Genomic DNA, 18423 nt, shown 5'->3' on the forward strand with positions numbered 1-18423 from the left:
CCCTAATGGGGGGTGGGGGAGGGATGTGGATGTCTAGGGTGAGTAGCTTATGGTCGGATCTGACCAACGAGGAATTGACCTCTGGTGTGGAGCACCAGTTGCCCATGTTGGTAATAACCAGGTCTAGGATATTGCTGCCCCTGGTGGGGGTGTGGATAAGTTGATCCATGGCAATGGAATTTATGAACTCCAGAAAACGTTGAGCACAAGAGTTGGTACAGGAGTAGTTTTCCTAGTTAATGGTAGGGAAGTTGAAATCGCCCATTATTAGGGTGTTAGGTTGTACCCTAATATTTTCCAGTGTATTAAGAAATAAGAAGTGGGAATCCTGAGGGATGGTGGGGGATCTGTAGTAAGCTACAATTTGGATTGCGGTCTTGCCCAGAGTTAGTTGCAGTTGGATAATCTCGGATGAATTATGCTGAGCAACTAGCCTGGAGGTGTGGATATCCTTAATGAATATGGACACGCCTCTGCCTTTAGTGTTTCGGTCCAGGTTAGGTGGCAGAATATGAATTATAGCCTGGTAATGCAGGGGTACTCTCTGGAGCCTTGAACCAGGTCTCTGTCACTGCACAGATGTCGATGTTCTCCATTTTAAGGAGTGCCTCGAGAGAGTGCATTTTGAGGTTTAGACTTCTAGCATTGAGTAGCAATACCCTCAGATTCTTCTTGCCTGTACCTGTTAGGGTGGTGAATTTGTCATTTGAACCTTGCCTAAAAAAGGCACTATAGGGGTGGCTAGAGCCTTAGCCAGTATCCAGAATCCCAGGGGCGACAGGTGCAGGCCATCTCTGGCAAAGCATCGTGGCTTGTCGATCATGTCATCCCAGGCAGACAGATACTGGATCCCCTTAGAATGACACCAGAAGCTTAACCAATTGTTGAAGTCAATCATTTTGTCCTTGTACTGTGGTATCATTTTGGGTGATGGCAAGATGCTACTCAGGGCTAGGGTCATACCTGCCTGGGTTACAAGATCGGACAGCTCCTCCATGTCCCTTTTCATGTAGTCCAAGGAGGTACGTCTCAGGTCATTCACACCAACATGGACAATGACAGAGTCATATTTGTACTTGTTGTGGAGTGACCTGAGTGCATGCATTATGTGGCAGATCCTGGCACCCGACAGGCAGCTGACAGTAATCTTTATATTATATATATCTACATATGGTCTACTTCACATAACCGAATGCTCAAATATATATATAATGGGAAAACTACTCGAGTACAAATTCCCAGGCCCAGCGCTTCCTGGAATTCATTAACTCAAATGCCCTGGTTTAGCTGGAAAACTCCTCTATCAGAGGTGAAAACATATTGGACCTGGTCATCACCAACATGGGCGACAGGTGTTCCACACCTGAGGTCAACTCGTCACTGGTTAGATCAGACCATAAACTAATCAATCTGAATGTCCACACCCCACCACCACCCCCAAATAAGGAAACCACAGTAAAAAACTTTTCCAAAGCAAACTTCACCTTACTTAAGACAGAGGTGGTAAGTTTCACAGCCCCCACGCTAAAGGATAACGTTGCCCTAGATGCAGAAACCTTTACAAATGCACTCTATGAGCATCTACAAGGATGCATGGATCGTGATATCCCTAGCAAAACCAAGACTCACTCCTCTAAGAGAAGGAAACCAGTTTGGTGGACCCCTGCAATAAACATGCTATACAATAGAAGGAGGAAACTAGATCAGAAAAAAAGCAAATCCCAAGAAGGAAAGACATCCCTGATTAGTATCACTAAGAAACTGAGGTCCCTCATGAAATCATCCACGGCTAACTTCGAAAGAAAAATAGCCAAGTATTCAAAAGATAACCACAAAGCCTTCTTTAGCTATGTTAAGAATCCAAGTGGCAACTCGCAGATATGCACTGAACTAGTGCAAAATACCACAAAATATACTGAACCTACTGATATTGCCAACATCCTGGCAGATGGAGTCAGTGCAAACTTCACCCCCCTTTCACCTCCAAAAGGGCCCACAACAATACCGGAAAAGTTTAGTGTCCCAAAAATCACAGACGCACAGGACCAGATGGTGGCCCAGACTGCGTCTTGCACGAACTACATTACAAACTAACCCCCCACCTAAACACGCTGTTCAACCTCAGCCTCTCCACAGGCTACGTGCCCATAGAATGGCGCATAGCAACGGTTATTCCTCTCCACAAAGGAGGGGCCACAACAGACCCTGGTAACTGTTGCACCATAAGCCTGACTACCCTGGTCTGCAAGGCTATGGAGCGCATCATCATGGAACTCATTAAGAAAGACACTGGGAACCTCCAAACACTTGACCCGACCCAGTTCGGCTTTGTTAAATGCAGATCATGTCTACTAAATCTGGTGGACTTCTTCGAGACAGTTACCAAGGCCATAGACGATGGAAAGGTGTTTCACACAGCCTACCTAGACATCGCCAAGGCTTTCAACACCATTCCCCACTCGGGTATTACCGAAAAACTCACCAGCCTGAACATAAACCCCTACGTCACAAGATGGGTTGCCAACTGGCTTACAGGCAAGAACTCACCCGGTAGGAATAGCGAGCTCCAGGTCAGACTCTAAACCAGTCACAAGTGGTGTCCCACAAAGCTCGGTCCTGGGATCCATTCTGTTCAGCATATACTTCTCAGAAGTACAGGAGGACTATGGCTAACCAAGTTCGCCAATGACTGCAAACTGGGAGACATAATTGACTCTTTGGCTGACACGGACATCCTCCAAAAGGGCCTTACTGGGACAGACACCTGGTGTCAAAGTCATGGCCTCAAGCTAAATGCCAAAAAATGCATAGTCATCCCATTTGGGAAAAACAAAACACCCACGAATTACCACATAGGTGGCAGCCCCCTTAATACAGAAGAGGTAATAAGTGATCTGGGGACCCAGGTAGATAGCAATCTCTCCTTTGACAATCATACTGCCAAAGTAGTTAGGAAACCCTTCTATGTGGCCCATCTAATTACTAAAGGGTTCACATCTGGAAATAAAGAAGTTATAGTGCCCCTCTACTAGTCACTCATTAGACCCATCACAGAGTATAATGCCCCATTTGGGATGTACCTCACAAAACACTTCAACAGCTGGAAAGACCACAAAAGTACCTCACCAAGAGGATTACTGGTCTCAAACATATGTCCTATGCAGCCAGACTGAAAAAACTCTGGCTATACTCATTGGCATATCGCTTACTCAGAGTGATCTCTGCCTGACTTACAAAGCCATGTCCAACTCAGAATTGATGGACATGCTCCACCTAAAGAAATCCGAGCCACTTGCTCTAGTGAGCAAAACCTCGCCACAACAATTAATAGAACATGCCGGAGGGATAGATTCCTGTCACAGAGACTCCCCATGCTTTGGAACAAAATTCCTAACTACATTAGGCAGAGCCCCTCACTAACACTCTTCAAGAGAAACCTTGACGAGTGGATGGGTAACAGAAAATACACCCCTGGGATCACTTCATTGGCTCTTCTTGACAGAGGCTCAGTTAATTAATCAATGGGGCGGTGAAAGCTGACAAACTCTGGCTAGGCTTATAAATGCCCTTGAGCAGATAGCCTAGTACCTACCTATGAACTTATCCACTTGTAACATATCACAATATCTTCTCAAATTAAAACAAACAGTGGTCCCTGACAGGAAACTTCTGACAGCGAAGGCATACTGAGTTTCCTAAAGGGTCAATACTACTAAAATAAAATAAAAGCGAAAACACACACACACATATATACACACATACGCTACATATATATATATATATATATATATATATATATATATATATATATATATATATATATAGCATATATGTAGATTAGATACAGTAAATAATTACATTTTCTGTGTAGACAGATTCCCCAAAGGAGACTTATCAGAAAAGGAGCTAAAGTGCTGGTTATGCTCTTGTGAAGCCTATGGGCTGCTTCTTTGCAAGATGGCACGACAGTAACAAAGATTTTCCACTCTTATTGCTGACTTTTCCCTCATCAGAGCAGACCGATCAGCAGTCAGAGTGGAATGTGGGACGGAGCCAGAGCTTTTGGAATCTGGCCAACTGTCGTGTCTTGGGCAAAACATAACCCATATAACCCTAAAGGCTGCTGCAGCAGTGGAAATGGCAAACATCTGGTATTTGCAGTCAGGAAGCCTGTCTACAGTACCAGTTTCCTCGTACAGTTGGGGCTGCTCTACCAGGACAGCATTCAGTATCACAGCTTTAACTCTAGGACACGCAAGTAAATGAAGGCTGGCCATCATACCAGGAGGTGGGACATAGGTCTGGGGCCACTATGCCTCCAGGGGGACTTTGCTCATGACTTCTTTCTTCAAGAATCAGGGACAAAGCCAGAAATAAAGGGCAAACAAATGTCCAAGATGAGGTACAATGTTAAAATATTACTCGGATTTACTTAAAAAGTTAATACAACAGGTTTTTCATCAACATACTTTACATGAAATTTAAGCTAGATGTAACCAGAATGTATAGTGATTAATAACTATAATCCTCAGTGACTTGCCAGAAAATCAAAAAAAAAAAAAATTATGACAGACCTCATTACGCAAAATCTAGGACATTCTACTAAATCAGAGGCAGTTAAGAGGTATGCCAAAGGAATGCATTTTTTTAAAAATAAAGTAAATCGATCCATCCCCCCAAAATGTTGGGGGACGGCTCGCAATCCCCACTGCTATAAATGTATGAGGTCAGACGGATCCCTGGCTACAATTCCTGATAGTTGGTGTTGAAAGCCTTGGCGATGTCTAGGTAGGCTGTGTGAAACACCTTTCCATCGTCTATGGCCTTGGTAACTGTCTCGAAGAAGTCCACCAGATTTAGCAGTAAGCTGCCTGTCGGGAGCTAGAATCCGCCACATAACACAAGCACTCGGGTCACTCCACAGCAAGTACAAATATGACTCAGTCATTGTACATGCCGGTGTGAACGACCCGAGACGTACCTCCCTGGACTACATGAAAAGAGACATAGAGGAGCTCTCTGATTATGTAGCCCAGGCCGGTATGACCCTGACCCTGAGCAGCATCTTACCCTCACCAAGAATGATGCCACAGTACAAAGACAAAATGATCAGTTTTAACAATTGGCTTAATTACTGGTGTCATTCTAAGGGGATCCAGTGTCTGTCTGCTTGGGATGACATGCTTGACAAGCCACGCTGCTTCGCAAGGGATGGCTTGCACCTGTCACCCTGGGCTTCGGATATTGGCCAAGGCTCTTGCCACCCCATAGTGCCTTTTTTAGGCAAGGCTCAAATGACAAACCTAGCTCCCTAGAAAACACAAGTGGAAAAAACTAAGGGTAATGCTGCGCAATGCCAGAAGTCTAAACCTCAGGATGCAGCCCTCGAAGCCCTCCTCAGTATGGAGAACATTGATGTCTGTGCAGTGACTGAAACCTGGTTCAAGGCTCCTGAGAGCACCCCAGCACTATCAGGTTTTACCTCATATCATGCTTTCCGCCCCAAAACTTGGACGAACCACAAAAGGAGGGAGTATCCATTTTCATCAAAGATACCCACACCTCCAGGTTAGTGGCAACGCATAAGCATCGGAGACTATCCAGGTGCAACTAACCATAGGCAAAACTGCCTTACAGTTTGTAGCATGCTACAGACCACCCTCTCAAACTCAGGAACCCCACACAGCCTTCCTGAAGACACTGGAGAGTATGAATGTCTCTCCAAATACCATCATTTTGGGAGACTTCAACTACCCAAACATAGACTGGGAACATTACTCAAGCCCCAACACCCTAGCCCAAAGGTTCCTAGAATTCATAAACTCAAATGCAATGGAACAACTAGTCACCATTCCCACAAGAGGAGACAATATACTAGACCTGATCATCACAAACATGGGGACAAAATGCTCCACACCGAAGTACATCCCTCTTTGGTAAGATCAGACCATAAATTAATCTCACTGGAAATCCACATCCCGCCCACCCCTGCACAAAAGACCACAGTGAAGAACTTCTCAAAAGCAAACTTCACACTTCTTAAGACTGAAGTGGTATCTTTCAAGGCCCCTGGGCCAGTGGAAACCACAACCCACACTGCTGAATCCTTTCCAAATGCCTTCTATGGGCACCTTCAAGAATGCATGGATCATGCAATCCCAAATAAAACCAAGACCCATTCCCCCAAAGGCAGGCGCCCGGTCTGGTGGACCCCAGCCATAAAAGTACAGTTTTGTACCTACCATAAATGTAGATGTTCGAGGATCCACATTGCTGCAGTCATATCCTGTGGGTAGTCCGCTGTCCTCTGTCGGCCCGAATACCAAAGTGTTAGGCTGGCGTCGGTCATGGTCGCTCAGAGCTGACGTCAGTACGCAGTAGTACTTAAGCGCATGACCGACACCATATCCTCAGTCTTTCTTGCACCAGATGTCAGAAGGCCTAAAAAGGAAAGGCCATAGCCAAAATAGAAAATACCCAACAACCAACATAGAGAAAATAATAATTATCCCAAAAGAAACACAGCAACCCCAAACTATAGAGGGGAAGGAGGGAGGGATTGGACTGCAGCAATGTGGATCCTCGAACATCTACATTTATGGTAGGTACAAAACTGTACTATGTTCTTCGTCTCACATTGCTGCAGTCATAACCTGTGGGTAGAATCCCAAAGCAAAGGTAAAGGGAGGCTGGCAAACTAAAAAGCATTAGGAGCTGCTAACATGCCCTGTAAAACTGCAGTGGCAAACCCAGCCCTAGACTTGGAATAAAGAGGAGATGGTAATGTTTAGTAAAAGTGTGCACTGAACTCCAAGTAGCTGCCTCCAAAATATCCTTAGTAGCTACCCCCCTTAAAAAGGCAGTAGATGTGGCAGTAGCCCTAGTGGAATGAGGTCTGATCCCAGCAGGAACATCCTTTCCATGATGAGAATAACAAAAGGCAATACAATGGCCAATCCACTTAGAAATAGTTTGCTTTGAAACAGCTTTCCCTTGTGAACCCAATGCAAAAGAAATAAATAACTGTTGAGTCTGCCTGAACTCTTTAGTTCTGCTCAAATAATAGCGTAACTGCCTGTGACTATCCAAAGAATGCAAGACTTTTTCCCCTTTATTTTGGGGATCAGCATAAAAAGTAGGTAAATGAATAGACTGGTTTAAGGCCACATTAGAAATAACTTTAGGCATAAAAGTAGGGTTAGTACGCAAGGACACCCTATCCTTATGGAATATCAGGAAGGGTTCAACTGCCATGAGAGCCTGTAATTCAGATACCCTCCTAGCAGACGTAATGACCAACAAAAAAGCAGTCTTCCAAGACAAAAACTTCAACTCAGACGTAGCTGCAGGTTCAAAAGGAGGTAAAGTAAGCTTTTCCAACACAAAATTGAGATCCCAGGAAGGAGTAGGAGCTCTACGTGGGGTCTTGTTTTTTGCCCCTCTAAGAAATTGTTTAAACAAAGGGTGAGAAAATAAAGGAGGGTCACAATCATAGTGAGCAGAAATGGCTGCAGCATGAACTTTCAGAGGAAAAAGACAAACCCTCGTCTAGTAATTCAGTAAGGTACTGTAGTGTAAAACTCAAATTAGGCACTGAGACATCAAAGCTCTTTGCTGTGCTCCAAAGAAAAAATCTCCTCCATTTATCAGCATAAACTTTCCTAGTACTGGGCCGTCTGGCCTCCAAAATGACATTCAAAACCTGTTGAGGAAGCTGAGACCCCCCAGGGTCTAAAACAGAATACGCCAGGCTGTTAGATGCAGGGACTGTACCCTGACATTGAGAAAATGATTGCTTGACTGGGACAACAAGTGAGGAATCGGTGGCAAAGGCCAAGGAGGCTCCTGAACTAAACTCCTCAGCAGAGGATACCAGTGCTGGCGTGGCCAATCTGGTGCTATTAGAATCATGCAAGGCTTGTCCTGCCTGACTTTCAAGAGTACCTTGGGAAGGAGAGGCAGAGGAGGGAAAGCATAGACGTGAAGGTTGTTCCAACTGAAAGAGAGCATCCACTTTCCAAGCTTTTGGGTGAAACATCTTTGTGCAAAATTTTGGCAGTTGGAAATTTAGTGGAGAAGCGAACAGATCTATGTCTGGAGTTCCCCAAGCCACTGTCAACTGTTGGAATACGTGAGGATCCAATTTCCACTCGTGGGGATCCATAATTTGTCTGCTCAATATGTCTGCTAAGGAGTTCTGTGCTCCTGGCAGAAACCGTGCTTGAAGAGTGATGTGCAAACTCAGAGCAGTCTCCCACAATATCATAGCTTGTCTGCAAACAGGGTAAGAATGGGTACCCCCCCTGCTTGTTGATGTACCACATGACTGTTGTGTTGTCTGTTTGAATCAACACCTGTCCTGGTTGAAGTAGATCCTTGAAGGCCATCAGGGCAAATTGGACTGCTAACATCTCCTTCATGTTGATATGCAAATGCTGTAGTCTGGGAGGCCACGTGTCTTGAATCCATTTCCCATTGAAGTGTGCTCCCCAAGCCAGGTCTGAGGCATCCGTCGTTAAGATCTGACTCGCCTCTGGTCGGGTCACAGAGAGTCCCTTGTTTAGGTGACATTCCTGAGCCCACCACAAGAATTCCTTCTGGATGCAAGGTATTATCTGAATGACAGTGTCCAAATCGTGGCAGTGTTGAGTCCATACACTTTTGAGATACCATTGTAGCTTCCTCATATGCAGTTTGGCATTGGGAAGTACCAAAATGCAAGATGCCATGAACCCCAAGGCTTGAAGGACTGTCCTTGCAGTCAGCCTGGACAGTACTGATAATTGCTGGAAGTATAGGTGAAGATTTCTTTGTTTGTCCGGGGTCAAAAAGGCCATCTGAGAGGCTGTATTCAGTCTCACACCCAGAAAGCACATGTCCTGAGAGGGTACTAGACTGGACTTTGTTTCGTTCACAGAATACCCTAGGCACCTTAAAACTGCCATTACATACTGTAGCTGTTGAAGTAACTTGTCTTTGTCTTGAGCAAGAATCAGGCAATCGTCCAGATAAGGATAAATTTGTATTCCCCTCAGTCTTAAGAAAGCTATTACTGGAGCCAGAACCTTTGTGAATACCCTGGGCGCAGTAGATAAGCCAAAGGGCAATGCAGAGAACTGATAATGAGAAGTACCAGCCCGAAAACGCAGAAATCTCCTGCAGCTGGGCCTGATAGGAATGTGAAGATAAGCCTCTTTGAGATCCAGAGTTACCATCCAGTGATCTTTGCCTAGCAGAGGCAGAAGTTGCTGTAATGTTAACATCTTGAACTTTGGAATGTCTAGGTATGTATTGAGAATGGACAAATCCAGAATTGGCCTCCAAGTGTTTCCTTTCTTTGGCACAAGGAATGGCGAGAATAAAACCCTAGGCCTTCTTCTGACGGAGGTACCACCTGGATTGCCCCCATCTGCAAAAGCAAAGAAATTTGTTCGTGAGCCTCCAGCCTTTGCTGAGGAGGTACATCTGGCATGCCTTTGAAAGGAGGAAAAGTGTGAAAATAAAACTTGTAGCCTTGATTTATTATGTCCAACACCCATTTGTCCTGGGTGACCAAATGCCAATTTTGTTTGAAAAGTGCCAACTTTCCTCCTAGAGGAGCTGCCAGACAGGAAGAATCTGGCAGCTGGAGATACAGGTCATTGGGTCTGTTTACGAAAGGCTGACCCCTGCCCTCACCAGAAGATTGTGCAGGAGAACTCCAAGTCCTAGGTCTGAAAGAACCCTGGCGTGAGCCCTGCCCCTACCACGTCTAGACCTGCCCTTAGACTGAAAATCAAGAAGGGTAAGACCATCCTCTTGCAGGCCAATTCCTGCTAAACTTAGGGGCTGCACTTGCAAAATTCCTTAACCGTCTGCATAGACTTAGCTTTGTCTTCCATCTTTTCAAAACTGACTCCACAGGAGAACCAAAAGAACTTCAGATTGAAGAGGAGCATCCAAAATTGAGCTTTAACATGCTCTGACAAATTTTGATCCTTAAGCCAGGCATGTCTACGAATAACTGAACCAGTATCAGCCACCCTGGAAGAAGCCTGAAGAGCATGAAGCCACACTGCAAGGAATGCTTACCAACTTGATCTGAAGCATGAACTAAGTCCTGCAATTCCTTACACTCTATACCCTCAGATAAAGCATCTACCTTAGATTTCAACTGACCTAACAGAAAGTTCTGATATTTCAGCATATGAAACTGGCAATTTAAAGCCCTCATAGCCAACGTGGAGGAGGTATACACTTTTTTACCCCACCTATCCAAAGCTCTAGAATCTTTATCCAGAGGAACTGGATTCTTAACTACAGAAGCCCTGACACCCTTAGGCCCTTGAATAATAGTTTCGGGTCAGCTCTAGGACTCTTATACAAATATTTATGTGCCTCTGGAACTCTGTAATACCTGTCTGGCTTGACAGGGGCAGGGGGTAAAGAATCAGGATTAAGGGAAGCTTCAGAAAAAACATCCTGAACAACATCTAAAACAGGGGGAATAGCCAAAGGTCTATGTTGTGGCAAAACACAAAATTCCCTAAGCCTCTTACGAGAATCTGAAAAATCCTGACCTTCCCACTTGAAATGCTCCCTCATGGAGTGCAAGGTTTCAGAAAAGGAAAAATCCTCTGGAGGAGAAGCAGAAGGACAGGAATCCTCTGCATCCGAATCAGAATAGGGAGGAAAATCCTGGATATCCTCAGCTGAGTACTCAGAGTAATCTGAGGAATGCTACAATCCCTCTAAATCTGTCTCCACCCTAGGCCTCTTCTCTGGAGGGGGCATAGAACCCCTGATCAAAGTGATCAAATCCTCTGCCATTTTCAACATATGTTTTTTAGGAACAGAGCCCGAAGAACTAGGGCTGTGGCCTGTACCAGAAAGACCAGGTCTAGCCATAGCAGGGCCTTTAGTGACAGAAGTAGAAGGCCTAACAACCTTTTGTAAGGATGGAACCACAGAAACCTGAGAAGCCCCCTCGGCCTGACCTAACTCCTGAGTGGCCAACTCCTGTAATAGTAAAGGTTCCCCTTGGGATTCAGCCGAGACCTCGGCTGGATCCACAGATTCAACCGTAGATTCCATAGAACCGGCGTCCGCAACGGACGACTCATCCGGTTTAGACTTTAAAGATTTATCTTTTCGCTTTTTTGCGGTAGCGGGCGTTGGAGGATCCGACGGCATGTTGTAGTTACACCGCTTACCGAAAACAAGCCTAGCACAGTCTAATCTGCGTTTTATGGTGCGCTTATTAAATCTAGCGCAAAAGTGACACCCGACTACGTCGTGCTCATGCCCCAAGCAAGGAATACAGAGAGAGTGATAGTCCCTATGAGGTATCTGTTTCCCACAAGAAATACAATTACAAACTTTTCTGACATCCGGATAAACTAAGGCAAGAAAAGACAAAAATATTCCCCAACGGGGTACTTAGCCCAACTTGGTCTTCGGTCTGAAACTCGAAAATTGAAAATTTCAGAATGCCGAACGGCACTTGCAAACGCTGCTTCTGCTTCGGACCACGCGGCAAGAAAGACTGAGGATATGGCGTCGGTCATGCGCTTAAGTACTACTGCGTACTGACGTCAGCTCTGAGCGACCATGACCGACGCCAGCCTAACACTTTGGTATTCGGGCCGACCGAGGACAGCGGACTACCCACAGGATATGACTGCAGCAATGTGAGACGAAGAACATCAAACTTTACAACAGGAGGAGGAAGCTACTACATGACAGAGCAAAATCCCTAAAAGGGAAGGCATCTCTGATCAGTACTAGCAAAAAACTACGATCACTCAAAATCATCCAAGGCCAACTTTGAGAGAAAAATCGCAAAAGACACAAAAGACAATCACAAGGCCTTCTTTAGCTATGTTAGAAACCTGGGTGGAAACTCCCAGATATGCTCAGAGTTAGTCCAAAATGACACAAAATACACTGAACCCACTGACATTGCCAACATTCTGGCAGACAGGTTCAGTGCAAATTTCTCCTCCCCCCCAAAAGGAGAAATAACTATCCCAGCAGAGTGTAGCCTCCCTAACATCTCAGATGCCCAGGTGAGAGCCACCCTCTCTAAAGCTAAAAACACAGCATCAATGGGACCGGATGGTGTCCCAGGCTGTGTGCTACATGAACTCCAAGAGGAACTAAACCCACACATAAGGCTGCTGTTTAATCTTAGCCTTACTACAGGATCGTGCCAAAGAGTGGCATACAGCAACAGTGGTCCCACTTCACAAAGGCGGTGCTTCTACAGACCCTGGAAATTACCGCCCCATAAGCTTGACGAGCCTGGTCTGCAAAGCTATGGAGAGGATCATTATGGAACTCATAAACAAAGACATTGGGGACCTACAGACATTGGATCCTACCCAATTTGGCTTTGTCAAGGGCAGATCCTGCCTTTTGAACTTGGTCGACTTTTTGAAACAGTCACTAAGGCCATTGATGAGGGTAAGGCAGTTCACACAGCCTACCTTGACCTTGCAAAAGCCTTTGACACAATACCCCACTCGGGCATCATAGACAAACTCACCAGCTTAAATGTAAACCCATATGTCACAAGATGGGTTGCAAACTGGCTCAAGGACAGAACCCACAGGGTTAGAGTTGCTGGAGCTATGTCAGCCTCTAAGCCAGTCACAAGCGGTGTCCCACAGGACTCAGTCCTGGGACCCCTCTTGTTCAGCATTTATTTTTCCGAGGTACAGGCAAACATAGGAGGATTGTGGCTGACAAAGTTCGCAGATGACTGCAAACTGAAGCCATAATTGATACTCCAGCGGACACAAACATCCTTCAGAGAGGCCTCATAGAAACGGATAATTGGTGCCAGAGCCATGGCCTTAAGCTGAACGCCAAAAAATGTATAGTCATACCCTTTGGGAAAAACAAGGTACCGACAAATTACCACATAGGCGGTAATCCATTAAGTACAGAAGAGGTAATCAGGGACCTAGGGACCCAGGTTGACAGTAACCTCTCATTTGACACTCACATTGCCAAAGTGGTTAGGAAGACCTTCTATATTGCCCACCTTATCATGAAGGGTTTCACATCTAGATCAAGAGAGGTCATTGTGCCCCTGTACTCTTCTCTTATCAGGCCAATGATTGAGTACAATGCCCCATTTGGGATGTATCTCACCCGACACCTACAGCAGTTGGAAAGACCCCAAAAGTTCCTCACCAAGAGGATAAAGGGTCTTAAACATATGTCATATGCTGCCGGACTGAAAACCTCCAGCTCTATTCAGTCGCATACCGCCTACTCAGAGGTGATCTGTGCCTGTCGTACAAGGCCATGTCCAATCCTGAATTAATGGACATGCTCCACCTCAGAAAATCCAAATCCATCAGAGCCACGAGAACAAGTGACTTAAACCTCAACACAGAAATAAATAGAACGTGCTGGAGGGACAGATTCATAACCCAGAGGCTCCCTACACTCTGGAACAGAATCCCAAGTCCATGTTAGGCAGAGCCCCTCACTGACTCTATTCAAGAGAAATCTCGACGAGTGGATGGGAGATCGTAGGTTTACCCCGGGGGTCATCTCTGTGTCACTACTAGACAGAGGCATAGTAAACTAAACCCTAAAAGGGCGTAGTATTCTCATCCTAAGGGGTGGTGTAAGCCACATACACTCTGGCTAGGCTTATAAATGCCCTAGGGCAGATAGCCTAGTACGAACCTATGAACCTATTTGTAGTATGTGGAACCAGATACTGCCTGCAGTACCTTTTCCCACATATAGATGGAGCATCCACCTTGCTGAAAAGCCAGTCAAGCTCAAAAAAAGGCTAAAACTCCTGCTTAGTGCAAAGTAGCTCATAAGAAATCATTCAAAAACACTGCAATAGTAATTATTAGGAATGCATTTATTTTTCAATTAAAAACATGTTGATAATATCTGAAATGGCTCAAGACAAATATACTGTCCTTTTTTCACAAACGTGTTATTGTATACAGGTGTTTTACTGGATATATAGGCCTAAACAGGCATTTTCATACAGTGGGGACAAGCCATGCAATAGTTTAATTTTTATTTTCTTATTTTTTTTTTTTTGTATGAAAAGGTAGAAGAAAAAATAAAAACTGAATGTTAAAAGAATTGCATTCTGGGTATGGAAATCAGGACACATCAGTTGCTGTTGCCTAATACTTAAAATAATGGATAAACGAATGCAATGTGTCCTGATTTTACATACCTAGAATGCAATGTTTTTTTTCTACCAAATTATCTACCATGAAATGATAGTACTACATATTTAAATAAAAAACACAAATTAGTTAATCATTATAAGTCTTGCAGGTTTTGTGTCACCTAAATTTGTATTTACTGATATATTAAAGTGCGTTTAGACTTTGAGTGATTTTCACTTTGTTTCCTGAAGTATTAGAATTGTGCTTTTTTCCCCTTCCTCTTGCATTGGCATTCTCTAGCAATATGTTTATTGTTCAAGTGAACGGATTCTGTGTGTTTTTATTTTAAAAAGTGAAACAGAGTTAAATAAGGTGGTAGTGCAACAGTTCAAAGCAACTATGGTGTCTTTCTCCTGTGGTTTTCATGGATCCCCTTGGAGCTACGGGCCTTAGGCAGACACCTGAAAAGGCCCCTATTATAACCCATCATGAATTCCACTGTAAGAATGATTCAGTAAAAAGGTTACAACCAAATAGCGAAGGATGAATGCAGTGAGGCTTTATCAACCATCACTGAAGCAACTTCCTGCGAACTACTAGAGAACAGGACTGAATTTCTTCATCTACCATAAGATTAATTTGATTGAAGGATGCAAACCTAGAAAAGGTAGGCAAAGTTGTCTACTAACACAAGTGCTATTGCTGCAACAAGTAATTTTGCTAGCAGAGCTTCAAAGTACAAATATCTTTATAGAATTCAGGGTATGCAACATTCCCTACCTGGTGGTTTATCATTTGCAGGTTTACCTATAACTGAGTTCCACTTTGCTGTCATAAGTTGTTGCTACGTGCCTCAAAACATTCTAGAGTATATACAGTGGTACTAAATATCCTGGTATTTCTGAGGAAGATACTGAACTGTACAGCTCTACTACAATATGGCACAGAAATATATAAAAGTGCAGTGAACCAGCAGGAAGGTAAGATGCTGGCCATTGAGCAGATGTCCTAACAGAATCAATCTGATGTGAACTGGCTGAAATCAAGTTAATGCAATTCAGTACTACATACACCAAGATGGAGATGGAATTATATGGAGACTTACTGCAATCACATATGTGGTGAAAACTATTACACAAAATTGGAATGAGGCAAAATGCTGAAGCCTTACTTAGCAGAGACCACAGAGGAGACACCCGTTAACAAATTCAGCCATGTGTAGGAAACAAAGCACTGCTGTATCAACTGCAGCCATGATAAAACCATATGTAGTGAAATGGGACGCAAGACAAGGCATAACATAACCAAACTATTAAGAATCTACCATAATTTGCAAAGATATGCAGTTATAATAAATACCTTACCTCATACTTTAACTTCTTTATTTCACAACACAGTGCTGCGTACACTGTGACAACTTTATTCAGGACCTTAAAAATAAATAAACAGAATAAAAACCCATTTTGTCTACTCAAACCATTTAAGCAAAGAAATGCGAATCAGAAAGAACAGGTTCAAATCTCAGCATGGAATTTTCTTACACTGTGCAAAACTCTCAAAAAGCCAAATGACATCAGAATAATGCAGTTTTTATCTACAAGTTCCAATAGCATAGAGGGATGAAGTCTTGAGTGTGACCCAAACAACCTGAGTGCAGTTAGCACAAACCCCTGCTGAGAGCTAGCTGGAAGATGTGAGACGTAATGAGGCTTGGCCTATTCATCTCTTCTCAGGGAGTGAAGGCTTACTGGCAGTTTTGGCATTTCTAAGTTTTGGGGCAAGCAGTTTGAGAAATATATCACCACGTAGTGGTCACTTGCCTCTCAGAGTGCCTCTGCACACCCTCTCAGCCCAGCATATCCTGGGAGGTAAAGCTTAAGCAGAAAACCTACCATGGGCCACAAAATGAAGGCTACTCATCAGGCCCACTCCACTCTGCACTATATGGCTGGCTTTCACTCCTAAGAACCTGTACCTGGCCAACTGGAGGGCTTCCATATACCATGCTTCCCAAAAAGGAAGACCATCGCCATCTAAGTCACACAACGGGAAGCACAGCATGGGCAAGCGCAGAAGATGTTAAGTCAGCTGGAACAATGTGCAAAAAAAGATGGGCTCATGCATCTCACATTTCCTGTTAAAATATTATACTATACTCCTCAGTGACAATTTAAACAATAAAGATAACAAAACACAAAAGCGATGCTCATCATTTCTAAAAATGTCCTCCATAACACAAACGGCATACAGGCATCATAAGAATTAAATTGCTAAAACTGTGCAACAGGAACAGTTCTAGGTTGAATGACTTACACAATACTTCACAAACTACTACACTTGTAATCATACACAAGTTTGCATTTGCATATTTGACGTTTCATCTTTTGAGGTTAGTGTTATGTGATGTGCTCTATATCATTATAGCCCAGGATGTGCCTTAAAAAGGTATTTAAACCAGTGCACCTACCTGGTTAAAAAATGTAAAGTAATAAATAACAGGAAAAATCTACTAGGCACGTGATTCTGCTTATTTTATAACTGTTAGCATACAGCAACCACCTCATAAACTGCAAACTAGCATGTTTTTGGTACAAGTTTCTGTACTGCTTGGTGAGTTAGCACAGGACTACAGAGAACAGACTATATTTGTTTCAGATGCAAAACTATTTGTCCGCAGTTAAAGATAAAGTTTAATTTTTTTTTCTACTAAAAATGCTTACTTGGAAGCACAATACATCTTTGTGCTTGTGGTCACCAACTGGTAATAAGATGTTTTTAATCCAAGCACAAATAAAATAAGAGATTATAAAATTCATGTGGTTCACGAAAGTATCATTAAAGCAACTGCAAATATCTTACCTCAGTCAGTATGCTTGGATGCACTGACGTCATTCAGGGACAGAATCACTGTACAATTAATGTGTGAATTAATAAATCATTTTAAGCAATTAGTTTTATAAAAGAAACTTACAATTGTTTACCAATTAATAGTTTTCCTACACTGACACACAGACAGACACACACAGGCACACAGACACAGGCACACAGACACAGGCACACAGACACAGGCACACAGACACAGGCACACACAGACACGTTTCAAAATAAAAACAGAAAATAACCAAGTAGCAATGCTAGGGCTTATAATTTACAGAAAGAAAAATAAGTTATGTCTTACCGCAACGTTTCATCTGTGTTCTTGATCTTCATTCATTCATCATTGATGGGATGTTGGTTCCGTCCTCAGAAGAGAGTCAGCTTTAAACCAAGCTCGTGCCAGCCAAAAACTTTTGAGCTAAGCTTTTACCCATAACACCCTTCTCCCTGTTACCTCAGATCGAGTTTGCCTGTTATTAGTAAAGCAGAGGCAGTTTCTGTGCAAATACCCTAATTCAGTACTTGGACCAAAAGTATCACCCAGGAATCTTAGAAGGGGGGAGGAGGGTGGGACGTGAAGAATGAATGAAGATCAAAAACGCAGATGGAATGTTATGGTAAGATATAACTTCTTTATATGATGTTGTTAATCTTCATTCATTCATCACTGATGGGACAGAGTCCCCAGATATCTTGTGTCACTTGGGCGGCTTTGGGTACCACTGAGATAACAGAAGCCACTGAAGGAGTCTCATGTGAAGTTTTGCAACAGGCACCATTAGTATAAAAGCTGCCATGGAACCGTGCTGAAACTTTGTTTTGACAGAGTATCACTTTTGAAACCTCAGCCTTTGTAGTCTGTGGTCCAGGAGAGACACTAAACAGGAGTCGGTGTTGAATACTGCCCCTATGAACTCTATAGACTGGGTCGGCGTCAGGTTGGATTTCTCCCAGTTTATTGAAATTCCCCAAATTTTTGCCAGGGAAGGAGTGTATTTCAGGGCCATTAGCAGTAGATGCTTGGTGGGGACGGAAAGGAGTCAATCATCTAAATATGGAAATACCCGGAATCCTTGCAGTCTCAAGTGAGCTGTTACTACTGTCATACACTTGGTGAACACTCTGGGGGCCTGTAGAGAGCCCGAAAGGCAGAACACGGAATTGGTAGTGACTGGCTCCCAGCCAGAAGTGAAGCAACCTCCTGGAGTGTTTGTCCATTATGATGTGGTAATACACATCCTGAAGGTCCATGAAGCACATCCAATAGCCTTTTCCCAAAAAGGGGAGAATGGACTGAGCCATGACCATCCAGAATTTTGTTTGGGGTGACAAACTTGTTTAACTTGCTGAGATCCAAAATGGGTTTCTAGTCCCCTGTCTTTATTGTCGCCAAAAAGAATCTCGAGTAGAA

At 43.7% G+C, this 18423-nt stretch overlaps 1 protein-coding gene across 1 annotated transcript in view; it reads right to left on the bottom strand.

Moving 5' to 3' along the window:
* WASHC4 (WASH complex subunit 4) overlaps positions 1–18423 on the bottom strand; it is a 1952913-nt gene that overhangs the window by 1741078 nt on the left and 193412 nt on the right. Inside the window, exon 4 of the mRNA XM_044087827.1 lies at positions 15500–15565. Within this exon, the coding sequence (XP_043943762.1) occupies positions 15500–15565 (66 nt within the window). The remainder of the gene's footprint in view (positions 1–15499; positions 15566–18423) is intronic.

This window comes from Protopterus annectens, chromosome 11.part0 (assembly GCF_019279795.1).
Source record: "Protopterus annectens isolate FY-2018-M chromosome 11.part0, PAN1.0, whole genome shotgun sequence".
In the NCBI taxonomy this organism is placed as follows: domain Eukaryota; kingdom Metazoa; phylum Chordata; order Ceratodontiformes; family Protopteridae; genus Protopterus; species Protopterus annectens.